At 34.9% G+C, this 20,168-nt stretch overlaps 1 protein-coding gene across 1 annotated transcript in view; it reads right to left on the bottom strand.

Moving 5' to 3' along the window:
* Window positions 1–20,168, bottom strand: part of LOC149802926 (uncharacterized) — a 126,623-nt gene that overhangs the window by 15,560 nt on the left and 90,895 nt on the right. The window contains exons 6-8 of the mRNA XM_089952416.1: window positions 17,393–17,601; window positions 13,401–13,545; window positions 6,010–6,099 (exon numbers count right to left, since the gene is read on the bottom strand). Coding sequence (XP_089808542.1) covers window positions 6,010–6,099; window positions 13,401–13,545; window positions 17,393–17,601 — 444 coding nt within the window. The remainder of the gene's footprint in view (window positions 1–6,009; window positions 6,100–13,400; window positions 13,546–17,392; window positions 17,602–20,168) is intronic.

The following is a 20,168-nucleotide window of genomic DNA, read 5'->3' as shown; positions in this document are numbered from 1 at the left end:
TATAAAACTACAAACACAAATTCCCAAGCAGGATGCAATGTCCTTATATGGCTGAACAAAAAATGAGGCTTGATGTAATTAGATGAACTAATATGGCAGATAATGAAAAATCTCTGTATGAAGAAGATACAGCACAGCTCATGCATTTTTTAAAAACCCATTGTGTAACAGCAGGGGTGGATAGGATTATGAAAAAACCCTTCACCATCTCACTACATGTCCTGCTGAAATTGCCATGGCTGCTTGCATAGAATTGATTTTCATACCATGCTTTTTTAAGGGGTCATCATTGATGCCATGGTCTATCAAATGGGCATGGCTTACTGAATACGACCCTGTTCTTTAGAAGTTCATGGAGAGAGAAAGAGAGAGAGTTATTATAAACATTTGCTACTTCTAATGAAGATAATGTATAATAGATATAATGCCAAATCAAATGTTAGATAATATTAACATAGTCACAATGCCTCCCAAATTTTGTTAATAGTACTTTACAACTTTCATTCAGAAAGGCCGATTGACATCATCTTGTGCAAAAAGTTAATGCTTTAACTTTATTCAAAGAAATCTGAACAAACTTGCACATTGACTTGACAAGAGGCTTCTCTTAAACAGTGTAAATTTATCCCACTGTTTAAACATGAATAGTAATCCTCTGAGGTATGGACAATTTAATTCCAAATGTCAGTTGCCTCTGTTTAAAAAAACAAAACAAAAACCCAGAAAACACTGAATTTACACTGAAATGCAAATCTCATGTTTAGTCTTACACAATAATGACCCAGACATGAGGTTGAATATACATGTACACAGCTCTGAACTAGTTCAATTCTGACTGCACATGTACTGAAAGGGACTGGCCATTTAATTTATGGGACTATATTGTTCTTTCTGATTGAGGTATTTTTTATTTTTACATTCATCACAAGATAAATTTGTTGCAAGTCAAACAAGGAATGGCATAGTGTCCTTTTCGTAGTACAAATTAGAACGAGGCAATAATTTTCAAGCATTTACCCACACCCCTCTTTAGAAACTTAAATAATCTCTTTCTAATAAAGACTTAATTTCAGCGCACGTTTTGCAGAAATAAAGGCAATGATCATTGTAAACAATATTACAAAATGTTAGCATCAGAAGATGTCAACAATCCTCATGAATTAAGGCTTCCAATAACTAAATTACTTGTAAATAAGAGGCTGCAATCTAAATATTAAGAGATGTTTTTCAGCACCTCAGCCATTATTTCAATCATGATGGCTGTAATGTAGGGTGAGTAGCCAATTGCTGCTCCAGATAGACATGTACATAAGAAAGAAAGAAAACTGAAAAATTGTATATTTATTAATCAGCTCGAAGGTAAAGAGTTTGATACAACTATTAGCAACTGGAAACCATGTGGGTCACTACTAGAACTAACCCCTTGTTAAAAAAATGTGACATGAATTGTATTGAAAGAGATTTCATTCCCCTGCTTGAGATCATTGTAGGAGAACATTTAAATAAAGTTTTGTGTCCAATTCAACCAGTAGAGAACCTTGAAAGTAGGCATATAAACTCTGAGCATTGCTACTGGCCCAAGGTATGTGTGTATGTGTTGTAATGTATATTTAATTTGTATTACTTGTTGGCTTCTCTCCATGATTATCTTATGTATATCTGTATTTATATTTGTAACTGACCTTAGAGCTAGTCAAGCTAATGGCCTACATAACTAGTGACATTTATTTTGTAAACAACATAATACATAGCTAATATTTCTCTATGATTATAGAGTATGCACACGCACGTGTGTGTGTGTGTGTGTGTGCATGTAAGTGTGTGATTTGGATTTTTAACACGACTCTTAAAAAAAAATTAAGTCATAACGCTACATCTGCAGTGTGACAGTTTATAGTGATGTCTAGTACTGGGGCATCATGCTACAGACATGTAGCATGATGTCCCACCCAGTCACATTATCCTGACACCAGGCTGACCAGTGCTAACATTAACATCTTAATGCCAAGTACCAGGCAAGGCAGCTGGTAGTACCATTTTTTTATAAGTCTTTGGTAAAACTCAGCGTGGGTTTGAACATGCGACCTTCTGCACCCAAGGCAGACATTCAAAGCTTGTTGAAAACTTGAATGTTTTAGGAAGGAACATGGCTCCATTATTGTCTTAGCCTTTTATTTCAATGATGTTTACTTTAAAAATTACTCATTCCTACCTTAATATCCAAAGTGCACTCAGTTTCCATTGTTACGTTCAGCTTTTATTTGAGTGATTTATTTAGATTTTTCACTGGAATTACAAAGTGCTCATTAATACTTCTTGAACTAAATTATTAATTTGGAATTACAGTCAGGTCTGTCAAGGACATTTTCGAGTATATTACTGTGAAACATCAAAAGATTGTGAATACATCATCACATTCCAGGCCACTTACATTAAAACATCAGCACATTTAACATTGGAATTTATTTGGAATACTATTGGAAGTCTGTTGGAACTTAATACACATGGACTTGTGATAGAATGTGTGGGACTATTTGGGATTTAAGTCACAATATTGTAAGTTCTTTTTAAATTTTCACTTTGTATTCAAAGGAAATAAATTGTTGAACTTCACAAAGCTTGTTGGTTTTCACCTTTTTTCTGTTTAAGATCATAAAAATATATATTTTTTATTCAGTTTATCTATTTCATTTTATTTTATGAGACAAGTTGTAATAACATCCAATTTCTCCCAGAGTTTATAGTGGTATGATACACCTGGGTAAAAAGTGATGTCATATCAGTGATGTCGAAATGTAATGATCACACCATTTTAAGCAGCGCAGTCAGCATTATTTACAAAAGCAAACCAATTTAAATACCCAATGTAGAATAATAATCCACCTGCAAACAAACTTGGAATATCCATGAACTTGAGGACCAACAAGAAGCGTCACTTGAAGGGATTACCAAAATCAGGTTTTTCAAATCTGAACACTGTTCCTACATGATCGATACAAAGGGAGCACACAACTGGAATGGACTGATAATAATTAATTTTCCAAACATTTTGTATAAATATATCCTTTCCATCAAATAAACCTTTAACAGCTTCTCTCTGGTAAATAGCCATACTTTTGATGTTAAACTTACAAAGTAACCTTGAAGTCAATTGCCTCCGGAATTTTCGGAAGAGGTACAAAGTAACAATGCACCATTGTTACACGCCAATCCAACAAATGTCACTATGACAAAGCACTCAAATATCTGACCAATCTACCAAGGTTTAGATAGGGTTAATGGATTAGAACCATGGCTAGCAAAGATGCCACTCTACTGGCCAAAGCAGATTTCTATTAATCTATGACAGATCCATTTAATCCACCTTTTGTTAATTTTAACTGACAGTAATTAGCTGGAGATGTGGAGATATTTCCATGGCATCAAAAGAGTGGAGTCGGTAAAGTTATACAGGGCTGTATATATCTTACCCATAAGACCTTATCCTGCACCATTCTTTTTCTCCTTCAGTGCTCTGATGAAATTGAGATCTTCATATACACACCCTGTAGTTCTATTAGCATTAACCTTTTGCTGATAATTTTATAAGTCAGTCTGTTTTTATTGAAGTATGAGTGTTATTCTGTGCAGAGAAACCATTTGTATTGCTAGCATCACCATTTCTTAAACTCAGACTACATTTCTTTTTTTTTTCACATGAAGTCTGAGACCAAGCAAACTACAAATCAGAATCACCAAATTTTAGAGAAACTACAATTGCTTCCATTTGGTAACAGGTCTCCAGAAATGCATCCAAAGCATTAACAGTCTCCAAGTTGTTACTTTCATTATCAATAAGAGTCAGAAATCCAAGTAATTAAAACTTTAAAGTAACTGGCTATTGACTTACAACCTAAAACTGTCTCGAGCGTGCCTGAATTGATGTATGGTCATGCACTGTTAAGCACTGTACAAATTCTGTGGAAAATGATATCAGACACACAATTTCCTGAAAAGACTGGTTAGCCAAAAAGAATTTCCCATAACCCACTTCTCTCTACCTACAGAGTATTAAATTATCTCAGATAATCTTAAGCAAAAGCAAGATTTCAAGATGGCCACCATTGAGATCTTCTCTATCACCAGTAGAATTAAAAACAACCTGGCGAGCCAGACAAAAGCAGATGTTACTTGGAGCTAAACACAATCAGATTTCATTAAGATTACACCACTCCCTTGATAACTCATGCCCTGATAACTCATGAATCCACTTATAATGTGGGGCGAGGCATGTATCCCATTTTTTAAAACCAGAAAATACCCCAAAAATTTATCCCTATTTCTTGAGCTTGAAGAAAATCATGATCAAAATTGGTAACTGAAATGTTCATATATCGCTCGTTTTATGGTCGAAAACTGTAAATAGGACCTGGAAATTTTAATCAACATTTTGATATTAGCAACTTTTAATAAGAAGTCATATAATTGGTTACATTTTCTTTCCAAACAACATTCTTAGTACACTGTAATTAAAGATATTCAAGGAAATTGTGATCAATGAAAATGTCACGTACACCTAGTGTAAGCAGTATATTAATATTTAAATCCCAATTAAATAATTTTTATTAAGTGAAATTTGTGTTTTAATTCTATCTTTTAGTTCCTCTTAAGTGTAATCATCATAAATGCAATGTGTATTTAAACATAAAATATGTCAATCTACCATAACAGCTATGTCAACAAGCATTTCTCTGAGAACCTAAGTAAGTGCCAACCGTGTTTTGATAAATGACTTGCGGAATATTTGCTGTACTGAATTAAAAGCTGACCTACTTTGTATTACCATGTTAATTATGTCTTTTGAATCAAATAAAGGTGATGGAATAAAAGAAAAGTTAAAAGGCATGCAAATCCTACATGTTTAAGATCTAGCAGCCCTGGTTTTATGTCGGGTGAACTCACTTCAGTTGATCAATCTAACACTGTTATAAATGTTATTGTGTATGTAACGTAAACTACCTTAAATTAACTGACTCATTCATAACTGTGATCAAAGATAGCAAGGCAATAAAGCGAAATGAATACTTCGTATAAAAAAAAGAGCTTGGTTTCACAGATACAGACCATTGTGGAGAAGCAAGTTTCAGAGAATTCCTGAACTGGCACCTAGAGATATCCTCAAGGATGATAAGAAATTTCACTATTACAAGGATGATAAGAAATTTCACTATTACTTCCAATGAAATCATGACATCAATACTGTACTAACTGAACAATACAAAAATCGAATATTGATGTAGACGATTGTCGCATGAAATAAACGTTGCTTATTTTTTAAAAAAGGAATCTTGTTTGGTGGTGTCTCAACAGTTAGTCAAGTTATCTGCGACTTTAACTCCCCACATGGTAGTATACTATTAGATACCTCTCTGGGAACCAGACTAATCAACAAAAACCAAAAGCAGTGATGTAATACACATTTTTGCATACATGTGATGGTTGTTGAAACCAGTTGCAATGATCTTTCACATGTTGGACGTTTTGAAAATAAATGTTATTTATACAGCTTAATGAACAACTTCATTAGAAAAAGCACGGTATTAACAATCATTATCGACGTGATCGTAAAACAAGGATTCAGTAACTAAACATCCCATTTCCCTACCCCCACCCCACCCCACCCATGGCAGTTTTTTTTGGTGATTATTCAGCAGTATTTTTTTTCAATTTTCGGAGGCCCCTTGGTAACTTGTGCCATCGCTTATACTGCAGTCTATGTTTGTAGACCCCATTGTGCATGAGTTATTGAGGGAAAGGTGTATTTGCACACTGTAGGCTTTTATTTGTAGGAGTTCTGGTTTCAATGCAGAAGGAAACTATTCTGCCTGTTAAATGCATTATGATTTATGTAAATTTTAATTTACAAAATATTTAAATACAATACTGAACACTAACATGCTGCCACTGGAAACTGATACTCTTGTCATGCTATGTATTAATACCAGCAAGACAATAAGTAATTTTCAGTACCTGATTTTTGTAGGCATCAGGAGCCAACTGTTTGTAGAGTGGTGACAGGTTTGTGGCCAGAGATTGAAAGTGACCTTCTAACTCCTTTTCCTGAAAGAAACACAAAAAAGATGAGTGACAACATGGGTCAGGCAATATACCATCTACAAAAAAGACAAATTAATAAATAAATACTTTATACTGCCCTTCTTGAAATATACATGAAAATCATATCACTTATTATGAAACCTTATGAATTTAAAATAAAATGTGCCTGATATACTGTGAGTTCATTTACTTTTGTGGGTATAAATTATTTTAAATTGAAAATTTAAGGTCCTCACTCCCATTCGAAACAAGAGTCCCTCGAAGGGAAGGATGTTCATCTGACCAAATAAGTATTAAGGCATTCACAATAAGACATTTCTGCCGAGTCCTGAAACCATCTCTGACATATTTAGAGCACCATTTTTATTTAGGACCAACTAGACTTCATTACAAGTCTTTTGGTGAAACCCCCTCTTGAATATGACCATACAGGCAAGAGTTGTAGTGATAAGATGCTCAAGATGGCAGCCATGGTGGCCATATTGAGTGTCATATTGAAACCCTTTTCAATGAGAACCAAATAGACATCACAAGGAGACTTTTGGTAAAAAGCCAATGTTGATATGAAAATTCATCCTGAAGTGGTAGTAACAAAATATTCCTGATGGAGGCCAGATCATGGCCATTTTCATTTTGAACCAATCAGACATTATATAGTCTTCTTGTGAAAACCCAATAATAATATGATGTTCTGTTCAATGGGAGAAGCCATAACAAAGTGTATCTGTTCAACGGGAGAAGCCATAACAAAGTGTATCTGTTCTACGGGAAAAGCCATAACAAAGTGTATCTGTTCAACAGGAGAAGTCATAATAAAGCATATCTATTCAACAGGAGAAGCCATAACAAAGTGTATCTGTTCAACAGGAGAAGTCATAACAAAGTGTATCTGTTCAACAGGAAAAGCCATAACAAAGTGTATCTGTTCAAAAGGAGAAGCCATAACAAAGTGCATCTGTTCAACAGGAGAAGTCATAACAAAGTGTATCTGTTCAACAGGAGAAGTCATAACAAAGTGTATCTGTTCAACAGAAGAAGGGGTCCAGAGTGGCCGAGTAGTCTAAAATGCACTCCGTCACAGATCACTGCCATCTCACATCTGTCTGCATGGGTTCGAGTCTTGGATTCGGCCAATGTGGGTATGTTAGAAAGCTTGCCAGTAGCTTCTCAATGGTCGGTGGTTCTTTCCGGGTTCTTCTTTCACCATTAATACTGGCCGCCATGTATAGCCATTCGTGTGCTGAAAAATGGCATTAAATCCTACAACAACAGGAGAAGCCATAACAAAGTGTATCTGTTCAACAGGAAAAGCCATAACAAAGTGTATCTGTTCAACAGGAGAAGTCATAACAAAGTGTATCTGTTCAACACGAGATGTCATAACAAAGTGTATCTGTTCAACAGGAGAATCCATAACAAAGTATCTGTTCAACAGGAGAAGCCATAACAAAGTATATCTGTTCAACTGGAGAAGCCATAACAAAGTATCTGTTCAACAGGAGAAGTCATAACAAAGTGTATCTGTTCAACAGGAAAAGTCATAACAAAGTGTATCTGTTCAACTGGAGAAGCCATAACAAAGTATTTGTTCAACAGGAGAAATCACAACAAAGTATATCTGTTCAACTGGAGAAGCCATAACAAAGTATCTTTTCAACAGGAGAAATCATAACAAAGTGTATCTGTTCAACAGGAGAAGTCATAACAAACAAAGTGTATATGTTCAACAGGAGAAGCCATAACAAAGTGGATATGTTCAACAGGAGAAGCCATAACAAAGTGTATCTGTTCAACAGGAGAAGCCATAACAAAGTGTTTCTGTTCAACAGGAGAAGTCATAACAAACAAAGTGTATATGTTCAACAGGAGAAGCCATAACAAAGTGGATATGTTCAACAGGAGAAGCCATAACAAAGTGTATCTGTTCAACAGGAGAAGCCATAACAAAGTGTTTCTGTTCAACAGGAGAAGCCATAACAAAGTGTTTCTGTTCAACAGGAGAAATCACAACAAAGTATATCTGTTCAACTGGAGAAGCCATAACAAAGTATCTATTCAACAGGAGAAATCATAACAAAGTGTATCTGTTCAACAGGAGAAGCCATAACAAAGTGTTTCTGTTCAACAGGAGAAGTCATAACAAACAAAGTGTATACGTTCAACAGGAGAAGCCATAACAAAGTGTATATGTTCAACAGGAGAAGCCATAACAAAGTGTATCTGTTCAACAGGAGAAGCCATAACAAAGTGTTTCTGTTCCACAGGAGAAGTCATAACAAACAATGTGTATCTGTTCAACAGGAGAAGCCATAACAAAGTGTTTCTGTTCAACAGGAGAAGTCATAACAAAGTGTTTCTGTTCAACAGGAGAAGTCATAACAAACAAAGTGTATATGTTCAACAGGAGAAGCCATAACAAAGTGTTTCTGTTCAACAGGAGAAGTCATAACAAACAAAGTGTATATGTTCAACAGGAGAAGCCATAACAAAGTTTTCAAGATTGTTACCATGATGTCCATACTTAGATTGGCACCATTTTCATTTAGGGTCAAGCAGTCATCAAATGAAATCTTTCAATAAGAAGGTCATATTGATATGACTTTTCACTCACGAGGAGTGGCAATAGTAAGATTTTCAAGGACGCCACTGTGGTGATTGGTTTGTTCATTAACCATGATTTTCATTTAAGACAGATCAGACATTGTAAGAAATCTTCTGGTAAAAACCCCTAACTTGCCAATGCAAACAAGACCTCAGTAAGGCAGTCTATTTGTTTCTGAAAGCTGGACCAGTTTTGATTAAGGTGCAACAAAATATCATGTACTACTATTGTCAAGCTGGAAAACATGCACTGAGAAGTCTGGAAATGTGATTCAAGACTGATGCAGCGATGGTAAATATTGCATTCAACTCAAACAGTGAAAAGGTTTACTTGAACTTGAATTACCTCCAGTAGAGTTTCACAAACTGCAGTTACAAAAATTACAAAGCTTAATGGCTTTATGATATCTCTCAATGTGCTTTTATTTTGCAATTCTGTATTTTAAGTGTCATTTCTGTAGACTTTGCAGGTTTGAAAAACCCAAGATGGATGCCATGGAGACCATACTGGACATCAGACTTAACTGAGGACCAAGTAGACAACAAACTGAAAACTGCACACTGATATAAATATATATTCAGGAGGAGTAAAGCAGTAAAAAGATTGTCAAGATGGCCACTGTAGTAGCCATAATAGATATCAAAGTGGTACCATTTACATCAACAATCTTTTGGTGAAAGCTCCATTTCGATAAAACTTCCCATTTAGGAGGCGTAGTGACAAACAAGATTTTTTAAGATGGCTACCATGGTGGCCAAAAAGGATACAAGACTGGCATCATTTTCACTGAGGACCACCTAGGCATCATAAGAAGTCTTGAAAACCCCATGCTGATATGACCATCCATCCAGGAGAAGTAGCAACAAGATTTTCAAGATGGCAACTGAGGTATTCAGGACCAAACAGACCTTGGGATGAATGTATGCTTCATGGCAATTTTCCAAGTAGTTTTGGTGAAGTAGCAATATGAATATTGTGCCAATGGATGGGCATATGCATGCAACAGTTTCTTTTTTGTTTCTGCTGGTTTTAGTGACAATTTTAACATATTAATGGATATTTCATACCAATGAAATGGGAAATCTGGATCTTTCCTATGGATACATGGGGGCAGCTAAAATAATTTCCAGGTATTCACAATTAAGTCTGTTGCTTCATTTTAAATGGTAGTGTTGAATCAATTCCTGAACAAATACGTTTTTAAATTAGCCACTGTGACAGTCACATTGGATGCAAGATTGGCACCATTTCCATTTGGGTCAAGCCAGATATCGTTAGAGAACTTAAGGTGAAAACCCAATGCCACATTGTGACCATCCACTCAGCAGAATCAGTAAACAAGACTTTCAATATGTTAATGTGTGAGCCAATTTAGATGTCTTGAAGGCATCTTTTCATTTAGAAACAACTAGATGTCATAAGACATCTTTAGGTGAAAACCCTATGTCAATATGATCATTAATTCTGGAGGAGTAGCAATAACAGGAATTTCAAGATAACTGCTATGGTGGCCATATTTTGATGCAAGATTGGCACAATTTTATTTAGGATCAAGCAGGCCCCTTAAGAAGTCTTCTGGTGAAAGCCCATGTCAATAGGGCCATCCACTCTGGTGGATAAGTTATAAAAAATTTCAAGATGGCCACTTTGGTAGCCATATTGGTTGTTGTTTAACGCCATTTTTCAGCACACGATAGGCTATACATGGCAGCCAGTATTAATGGTGGAGGAAGAACCTGGGAAATCCCCAGAAAGAACCACCGACCCTCAAGAAGCTACTGGCAAGCTTTCTCACATACCCACATTGGCCGAATCTGAGACTCAAACCCACGCAGACAGAGGTGAGATGGCAGTGATCCGTAACGGAGAGCGCTTTAGACCACTCGGCCACTCGGGGCCTGGTAGCCATACTGGATGTATGGGAAGCACCATTTTCATTTGGGACCATTCATATGTCATGAGAAGTCCCCTGGTGAAATCTCACACATATGCGACTCTTCTTTCAGGCGCAGTAATAAATTTCAAGATGGCTTCTGTGGTGGCCGTAGTGGACATCAGATTGGCATGATTTTATTTAAGAGGAACTACACATCATAAGTCTGCAAACCTCATGCTGACATGACAGTCTTGTTAGAAGGAGTAGCGAGACCAAGATTTTCAAGATGGCTGTAGTGGTGCACATACTAGACATCTGAACAGCAGACATTTCATGTAGGACCAACTAGACCTTGGGAATGTGTGTGTGTAAGGTTACACGGCAATCCCTCCAAGTAGTAGTGATAACAAACTTGTTCAAACAGAAGGGGGGAAGTGAGATGGATGACATACAATGGTTGTTGTTGTTGTTGTAGGGTTTAACGCCATTTTTCAGCACACGATAGGCTATACATGGCAGCCAGTATTAATGGTGGAGGAAGTACCCGGGAAATCCCCGGAAAGAACCACCGACCCACGAGAAGCTACTGGCAAGCTTTCTCACATATCCACATTGGCCGAATCTGAGACTCGAACCCACGTAGAGGTGAGATGGCAGTGATCCGTAACAGAGAGCGCTTTAGACCACTCGGGGCCCCTGACATAAAATGGACGATGGACAACAGGTCATCCTGCAAGCTCTTCTTGTCTATGACCCACAGAGTTAAAATGGGAATAAAAGAGGGATTTAATGAAGAAATAATGTCATGGATATAAATATAATACGTGATTTTCATGCATTCAGTCCACTTTTTTAATGCAATTTTGTAGTAATTAGCGAGAATAATGCAACTGTATATCCATGAATATACCCTGTGTGCATAAAAGCCAACCCCGAGAGTGGTATAAGCATAATTTTGCTAAACTAAGTGGCAAAAAGTGTTAATCTGATCGTAAAAAGTGTAACCTATACATTACTAGTACTAAAATTAACACCCCTATTTTGTTGAGGTTATGACATTATAGCTAATATATTACATGCCATAATTACAATACACTGCATGAAACGTGTACATTTATTTTTACTACTAACCTGCATAAAAAATACTTGGCAAAAATGGTCAAAATCCATATGGATTAGAACCAGAATACAAACAAAAAACATATTGCATCTGCATATTCTTCTTTATAAATTTGTAGAGCAGTAATGATGTGTCTTTTTTCTGATTGGACATGTTTTTAACTTTAAAGAGATCCATCTGCTCTAAGAATTTTCATCCACAAGTCAAATCAAAACCATAAAAGCCTGTTCTGCTTAATATCTGGCATAATTTTCTTTAAAACTATAGACTGGTCTACTAATGAACTTGACTATGAATATAATGAATCTGTGAGGCAAAGTTTCAAATCAAAGAAATCCATCTGTTTTCTTGGAAATGGGTCATACAGAGTTACTATAAGTAGAAAATTAGGAAAGTAAATCTACATCTATGATGGACAAATTAGTTCTTTATCTTTCTGTGTAGAATATACTAAAATTTTATGAGCAGAATTAAAATGACTATACAATAAGACTGGAATTTTAAAAAATTTAATATAAATGACAAACACACCATTTTATCGCTTTATTTTTATTTTTGTATGTATTGGAAATGCCTATGGGCAAGCACGCAACATAATTCAGTTTAAAAAAAGCATAATGATTATGCCAAACACATAGTGATTGACATGTATCTGTGTGGATATTAATCTTTTGTGGTTTAGTGACAATGTTCACCTAAATTTTATCTTGTAGATTAAGGAAGGGGTCTTAATGATTCCCTAGAACAATCATTGTTTGTTGGATCCTTAAATCTGTGGTTTATAGCAATCATAAAATATATGACAATTGGTACTACATGAAAAACTATTTAACTAACTTTCATATAAGTATTCACATGAATTTTAAGTCAAAATCTTGCCAGTGAATAATATGAATTTATCTTAGGCTAACCCGAGAATCTGTGGGATTTCCAACAGAAATAAGCTTGGAGATTCAAAGGCATGAAATAATTTTTTGCTGCACTCAATAGACATCAATAACATTAAGAAAACAAAATCTGACTGGCCCGTAGGGTACTTATTTGACTTAGCAGTAATTATGTCAACCCTCTCATGAAAAAGTATCCAGTTTAAAACCCTGTAATATGGTTTTATTTTGTATAATTTAGTTTTTTTTTCTATGTTTTTTGCCTGAATTTGGAAAGAATCTAATGTTACTACAATATATATATATATATATATATATATATATATATATATATATATATATATATTGCCAGCCAATATGAAAATTTTTGTGGATGAAAAACTCAAATACCGACCTTTGAACCCATTTGATGAATGCATCCATTATTTCATGTGTTACAAGCAAATATTCTCTATATAGTATAAAACGTATGATGAATATAAAATGAAATTCATATGAAACAAGGTGCTTACTCATAAACACAAATCCCCCCACCAATAGGAGTGCTTTTAGAACAGCTGACAATACAAAGACCAGTATAGAGAAAAACTCCACTCAAAGCCTCAAAATTTGATCACTATAAATTACTTTTGGTATGAAAACAATATAATCTATTAAACAATTCATCTATCCAATTCAGCAAAAATGTTTTAAAATGGGGAATAGTCTTAAATTTCAAAATGTGACAATGCAAATTTTAATTTTAGGTTCACAAATTTTTACCTGTCCTGAAAGTCTCTAATGAGTCTTATTCGTTAAATGTTTCAAGGATTTATTAACCTTTTCCAGATCTTTCAGCTTGAACTTCCGAACTTCTCGACTTCTAGCAAATTTGCAGCCGTTAAAATACATACTCCAAGAGCAACCAAATGAGAAGGAAGCACCCCTACGCATCAAGTCAATTCCTTGACAAGCACAGGTCTTCCTGAAAGAAAAACACCCGAAATATGAAAATATATGTTACAAATGCAAATACAAATGAAATTAATTAAATAATTTTTAAACATGGACAAAAATTGCAAAGTGTGTGGGCCATACATGATATATATTTGAGTCATTATACAATAATTATAAAACTGACTTTTTGTAAAAGTGCATAAGACAAAAAAATTACCTGCAGGTCACGTTTGGCCCATGGGACTGTAATTGGGCCACTCTGACATAAGCATATGTTCGAAGCTGCATCATAATCTAATTGCAAATATGCCTTCTAGAGATCAGCCAATCAGAGGCAAGATTAAATCAACATCTGTTGATCTCATTTATTTTCAAACTTGAATAAGATCTTGATGATATAAGCATATATTCCAAGCTTTCAAAATTGGACCAGAAATATGGCCTCTCTGGGGTAACAAACACGGCAAATCTGATGCAAGATCACCTAATTAGTATGCATGGATCTTGCTCATTACTGGTCACAAGACGGCCAATCAGATGCAAAATTATCTCATCAGTATGTCTGGTACCTGCTCATTATTTAACCCATCCAAGATCTTGTCCATATAAGATTATATTTCAAATCTCATCAAAATTGGATCATAATACAGCTTCCAGATGGACAATCAAATGCAAGATCATCACTTTAGGATGCATGATTCTCATCCTTTATTGATCTATTCCAATAACTTAATGATATAAGCATATGATCCAAGAGTGATAAAATTTGGATCAGAAATATGATCTTCAAAGTGGTAACAAGCTTTGCCAATCAGTTTACCTCTTCAGTATGCATGGATCTCACTCATTGCTAAATTTCTTCAAGAACTTATGATAATAGCATATATTCAGAATCTGATCAAAACTGGGCCAGAAATACCCTGAGGGTAATGAGTTCAGCCAATCAGATGCAAGATTATCTTATTAAGAAGTGTTGGTACCTTTCATTACTGAAACCATCCAAGACCTTGATCTTTATAAACCCATCTTGTAAGTATATCAAAAGCGATCAGAAATATGGTTTTCAGACTGGTAACAGACGCAGCCAATCAGACATAAGATCATATTTTTAGTATATGTGTATCTCACTCCCTAACAAATGCATACAAAATCTTAAAGATAGAATCATATAGACAAAGCTGGATCAAAATCAGATCGGAAATATAGCCTCCAGAGGCTCAGTAAACCAGATACAAGATCACCTTATGGATTTCACTTATAAGAGATCTTGGTAAAATAAACATATTTTAAATCTGATAAAAATCGAATCAGAAATACAGCTTCCAAATCCTCTTCACTACTGATTTATATTGAAAAATATCATGAAGTTTTATTTATTTTATTCCAATTATCAATTATAAACACAAGAGTATCATTACTTTGTTAAAGTAATGATATAAAACATCACTGAAACATTTAAAGTTCATGGAATTGTAACTCTAATGCAACTGCATTAATAGCAATAATCACAATAATAATGGGAACTCCATCAGTTATAAACAATGTTGTGTAAACAATGTATGTTTTGAGGGTCCCTAATTATGATTATGTATTTTTACCACAATGTCTCACACACCTACATAGGAGGATAGAGGGTAGGTGGCTCATCAAGCAAAAAGGCACAAATTAAAACATTATCAATGTTCTCTCAAGAAACAAAATTTTTTTTGGTATAGATACAGACCGCGGGTCATTTCATTACAAAGAATTATGAATCTCAAGTCCTTGTATTTAGCAAAACAATCACTTGTAGATATTCATTTACGTCATAGTGAGAGCCCCGGGTGGTCAAGTGGTCTGAGGCACTCGCCTTGATCTATCACTGCCCACTCACCTCTGTCCACCTGGGTCTGAATCTCAGGTTCGGCCACTGTGGGTATGTGAGAAAGCTTGCCAGTAGCTTCCCAAAGTTTTCCCAGTTCCTTCCACCACCAGTTATTGAGGTCACTATGTATTGTATATCACATGCTGAAAAATTATGTTTAACCGACAGAAACCAAACTAAACCCTGCCACAGTATTTCTTTCCACATGTTGTCTTAATGGTTGTCTGAAAAGAACGAGGCTGTCCTATAGTGCACAAGTCAGACTGAGTCAATGCATGTGTTCTAAAAAATCTCTAGAACATGGGAGCTGGTGCATTGTCTTTAAATGCAGAAAGGTAAAGCTTAATAATAGTGACAGGAAAGCTATTAGTGACATTAAACTATGAATCTAAATAGTCACAGCAAGCTGTGGTGGGTCAGTGATTAGCATACTGAACTAGCAAGCTGTGGTGGGTCAGTGATTAGCATACTGAACTAGGATTCAAATTCTTAACACAGATCACTTTGGTCAGCTACAGTGGTCTGTCCCTGGCATTAAATACCCTATTTGTTTTACTGTGTTACATAGAACACCAAATGGAACAAAACGAAACTAAACAGTCCTCATCATTGGTCAAGACACTTACTTTACTCTAACTGAAGGATGCTTTGTGTTGAAATTTCTTCCAGTGATGCTAATCACATATTGAGAAAGTAATAGTTTGTCTTGTTTTCATATTCTTATCCGTAACCAATGGCACATCAGCATCATTTGTTCAAAATAGATAAGGGAGCTGTGATAGCTTAGTTGGTACGGCTTTGAACTTGTAATCCATGGGTTGTGGGTTCAAAACCTGCCTAGGCTGGCCTGGAATGGCTGCCTCAATGAACTATATGCTCATTTGAATGTAATCACCCTACCCTTTGAGACACAGTATTGGGCAGTAAATATCAAAGAGGCAGAAGAATTACTAAGAAAGATTATGCTTCAGAAATTGTTTACCTCTCTCTCTCTCACACACACACACACACACACACACAACTATATAGTGGAATTCAATGTGCTGACAATACAGGTAACAAATAGTAATAATGAAGATGAATTACAACAGTTGCAGTGACAAGTTTTAATATTAAGGTCAAGAAACAGGTATTTTTTCTGTAATAGTAATTCAGATACCTTTTAACTCATCTAAAAACAAAAAAGAAACTACACTATATTACTAAAATAATTGTTTGGTATAAACTGAATAATTTGACCATGAAAGTAATTCCCAATGGTACAAATGAAAACCATTCGCACCTGAAGCAAAAGCCTTATAACAACCTAGAAGATATTCACCATCGTCAGGAAACGTTTAGAATAATACAACCAATAAGAAACAAGTTTTGATAAATATAAATGGAAAAGAGAAAATGAATTTATTCTGCTTGCATATCTATGTACACACTGTAGCATACAAACAGATGTCACTAATATATTTGGAACGTTAATACACATTGCTTATATTTTCTGCTGTATGTGATACCATCATTCTGCATTATAAACACAGTAAAAACTAACATCCATCTTAAAATCAAAATGATAATATACAACAGGTCAAAGATTCTTCTGTTCTATGACCATTTGACCACGATGCTGAAAATAGTCTTTGCTGTTTTTTTATTTACTGGTATAATGTATCTCCTTTATTACTCCATGCATGATGCATGGTCCTACACTGTTAAAAAAAAACCCATGGGGTTGGTGATTTAGAATACGTCCAACATGCTATCCTGCCAAATGTAAAAAGAAACTACTGATGGCAGTTGTTGCTGTGACTTAGTAGCCAACATAACAGAAAGGGTGCAGGTTTCAATCCTACCATCAGATCAGCTGGGTTGGCAACTACGGTACATCCTTGTTCAAGGCACTTTACTCCAGTTGACTTGGCACTAAATAACCTACTTGTGTTGATGTGCCATAAAACACCAAACCAATCTATCCTGTTTAGGTGGGTAAACATTATAGAACAGCTGCATAATTACAAACCTTTCATTGGTACCACATCTTCTCTCAGTCTCATAGCCATATTTTGTGACATTCTGGATTAAGAAAGAGTAGAGATCATCTGCTTGTTTTGTCTCTACACCTTCCCAGGCCACCACCACAACAAGAATGCAGGCTGTCTCACAGGTGTGGCCTAGACGCTGACGTACCAAACACAGGTACTTTTCTTCTGGCCCTGAACGTCTTATGACCTGTAAAACAATACACAGGTAGCTACATCATCTGGCTTCAGGGTCTCAAAATTGAACACAAATAATTCATACACATCTTGTCAATTAGAAACCATATTTTCAATATGTGAAATTGTACACATATGTACAGAAAACAATATTAAGCTAAACCCAATACTACACTCACTGTACCTTTTTATGAATAAATTTGCTGAAAATCATATTTGCTATATTTTTAGTCAGGATATGGTTTCTGTGTTTAGGTCTGTCTTTGAAACTTATTTGTAAAAACATGTTAAATACACTATGTAGCCAAAGAGGGGGTTTCCACTTCCATAAATCCCATGGACTTCTCAGTAACTGTGGAATTTATACAAACTTAGAATTTCTGATGGAAACATCCATAACTAAGTAAAATCTGAATGAAAATATAAATATTTAAATAATAAACAAGACTTTACTGGTTATGAATGACAACTTCTATGGTAACGTCACTGTGGTAAACTTGAAGGTCCACATTACTAAGTATTTCTTACAATGTCCTAGTCAATATCCCAAAAAAATGTGTGTTTAATACACTAATTTTCTGTACAAAATAGAACTGGTGATGTCATATAAATTTACCTGGTCATAAACATTAATTTTAAAATTTTCACTGATAATGGAAAATGGGAATTCAGAAGGTCACATGCAGTACTGTAAATACAACTGGTTCCATGGTGATGACATTTATCAAAAAAATTTCATCTGGATCTTAACAAGAAATTACAGAAAAAAGGAATCTCGTGTCGCTCAAATGCAGAATGTAAAGTACAGCAGCTTCATACAACTTCATGAATAAAAGTTGTTTTCGTAGAATGATACAAATGGAAAACACTTTTTCAAACTGCACCTGTTTCACATACAGTCAAACCTACAAATAAGACCTGTTTTGTAAATCAACCCTCTTTCTTACACAGTTATATTTTTAAAATTCTATGTACAAAACCTTAATTTTACAAGAAATAAAGCTGTGCTAACAGCCACCTGATGAAATAAGCCACTTTGATTTCCAAGACTTGATTACTTGACAGTATTACAGTGCAGAGTTATGATGGGACATGATCCACTATATCATTTTTAGTTCCAAACATGCAAACTCAGGTTGCAGAACTAAGTATAAATGGTCAGAATTAGATTTCAAACAGTGGCACCGTGTTTTCATGTGAAAGAGAGTAGCAAGACTTCAGCCAACAAATCTAGGTATTGAAGAGTTACTTGTAAAAAAATTAACATCCACCGAGTCATCCACACAATTGTTCAAATCTTTATTAGTGGATGTCTTATAATTCCCAAAAAATCTGCATTTTGTCAGATAAGCATGTAGTTCATTATTCATCAAGGCAGCACAATATAGATGAATAGGATATCATTGTTCACGTCTAAAGTTAATCACCTCTTAAATCAAAATTAGTAACAAATTCAAATAAAGTGCTTCTCAAGATATTGTTCTTATTTCATATTTATGTTTATAAAATAATTTGGTTGTGGTGGGGGTTGGAACAGAATTAAGAGTAGAATTACAACACTTGTATATATGCCAACACACACATGTACAGCATGTGAACACAGTTTTGCATTCCTGTTTGGATCTTATGTTCAAGTGATTTAATTTTCCTTCAGACTTTCTTCATATAATCAACAATCATGTATATACAACTGTGTACTTATACATGTCTATAAGCGAAAGTTTGAGAGAGACAGCCAGACAGAAATTAATGTGTTGGATAAAATAAGTAAAATCCACTCTAAAATCTTATCATATGAAAGTGGAAATTACAATTTAATGTTCACATACCATAACTGCTAAAAAAAATCGCCAGATTAAATATAGTATGAAAGTGCTGTATAAAACACTTAAAAAAAACACTGAGCCATTGACACCTGTTCAGTTTCTTTAGAAGCAGTCAAGTTTATTTCTGTAGAGTAAACATAGTCACTTCATGAAAGGAAAATAAATCTAATTTTATAAATCTTTCCGTCATTGTATAGTCATTGTGTTATATATAGCCAGAGTAAGAAAAATCATGATCATCACAATGTAGAATAAATCACATTTGTGTTTAAATATAAAAGGGAAATATAAACAATATCCCTCAATAACTCATGAACTTGCTTATAATGTGGAAGCAATTGTGGATCCCATTTCTTTTCTAGAAAATGACATAAGAACCTTATTTGTTTAACCTGAAGTAAATTGCAATCAAAATTGGTAAGCCAAACCCTGATACAATAATAATAAGAAGCCCTATATTTTGTTACATTTCTCAACATATTCTCAGTAAAATGTAAATAACAATCTTTGATAAAATTGGATCAATGAAAACGTCACTAATGCCTACTGGTGGCAACACTATAAGAAATAAATAGCAATGAAACAAGTTTTGTCAAGTGAGATTTGCGTTTAAATTATACATTTTAATTTGGTATCAGTGTAATCATCACAAGATTGATATTCCCTCATGTAATCAAACATGACAAATGTCACCCTACTTTCACAACCATATCCACAGCCATTTCTGTGAGAACCTATTTAACTGCTGACTATG

The sequence above is a fragment of the Sinohyriopsis cumingii genome, chromosome 3, assembly GCF_028554795.1.
Source record: "Sinohyriopsis cumingii isolate HCF-2022 chromosome 3, ASM2855479v2, whole genome shotgun sequence".
Taxonomy (NCBI): domain Eukaryota; kingdom Metazoa; phylum Mollusca; class Bivalvia; order Unionida; family Unionidae; genus Sinohyriopsis; species Sinohyriopsis cumingii.
Note: the sequence above shows the minus strand (reverse complement) of the source record. Positions and strands in the feature narration are given on the sequence as shown.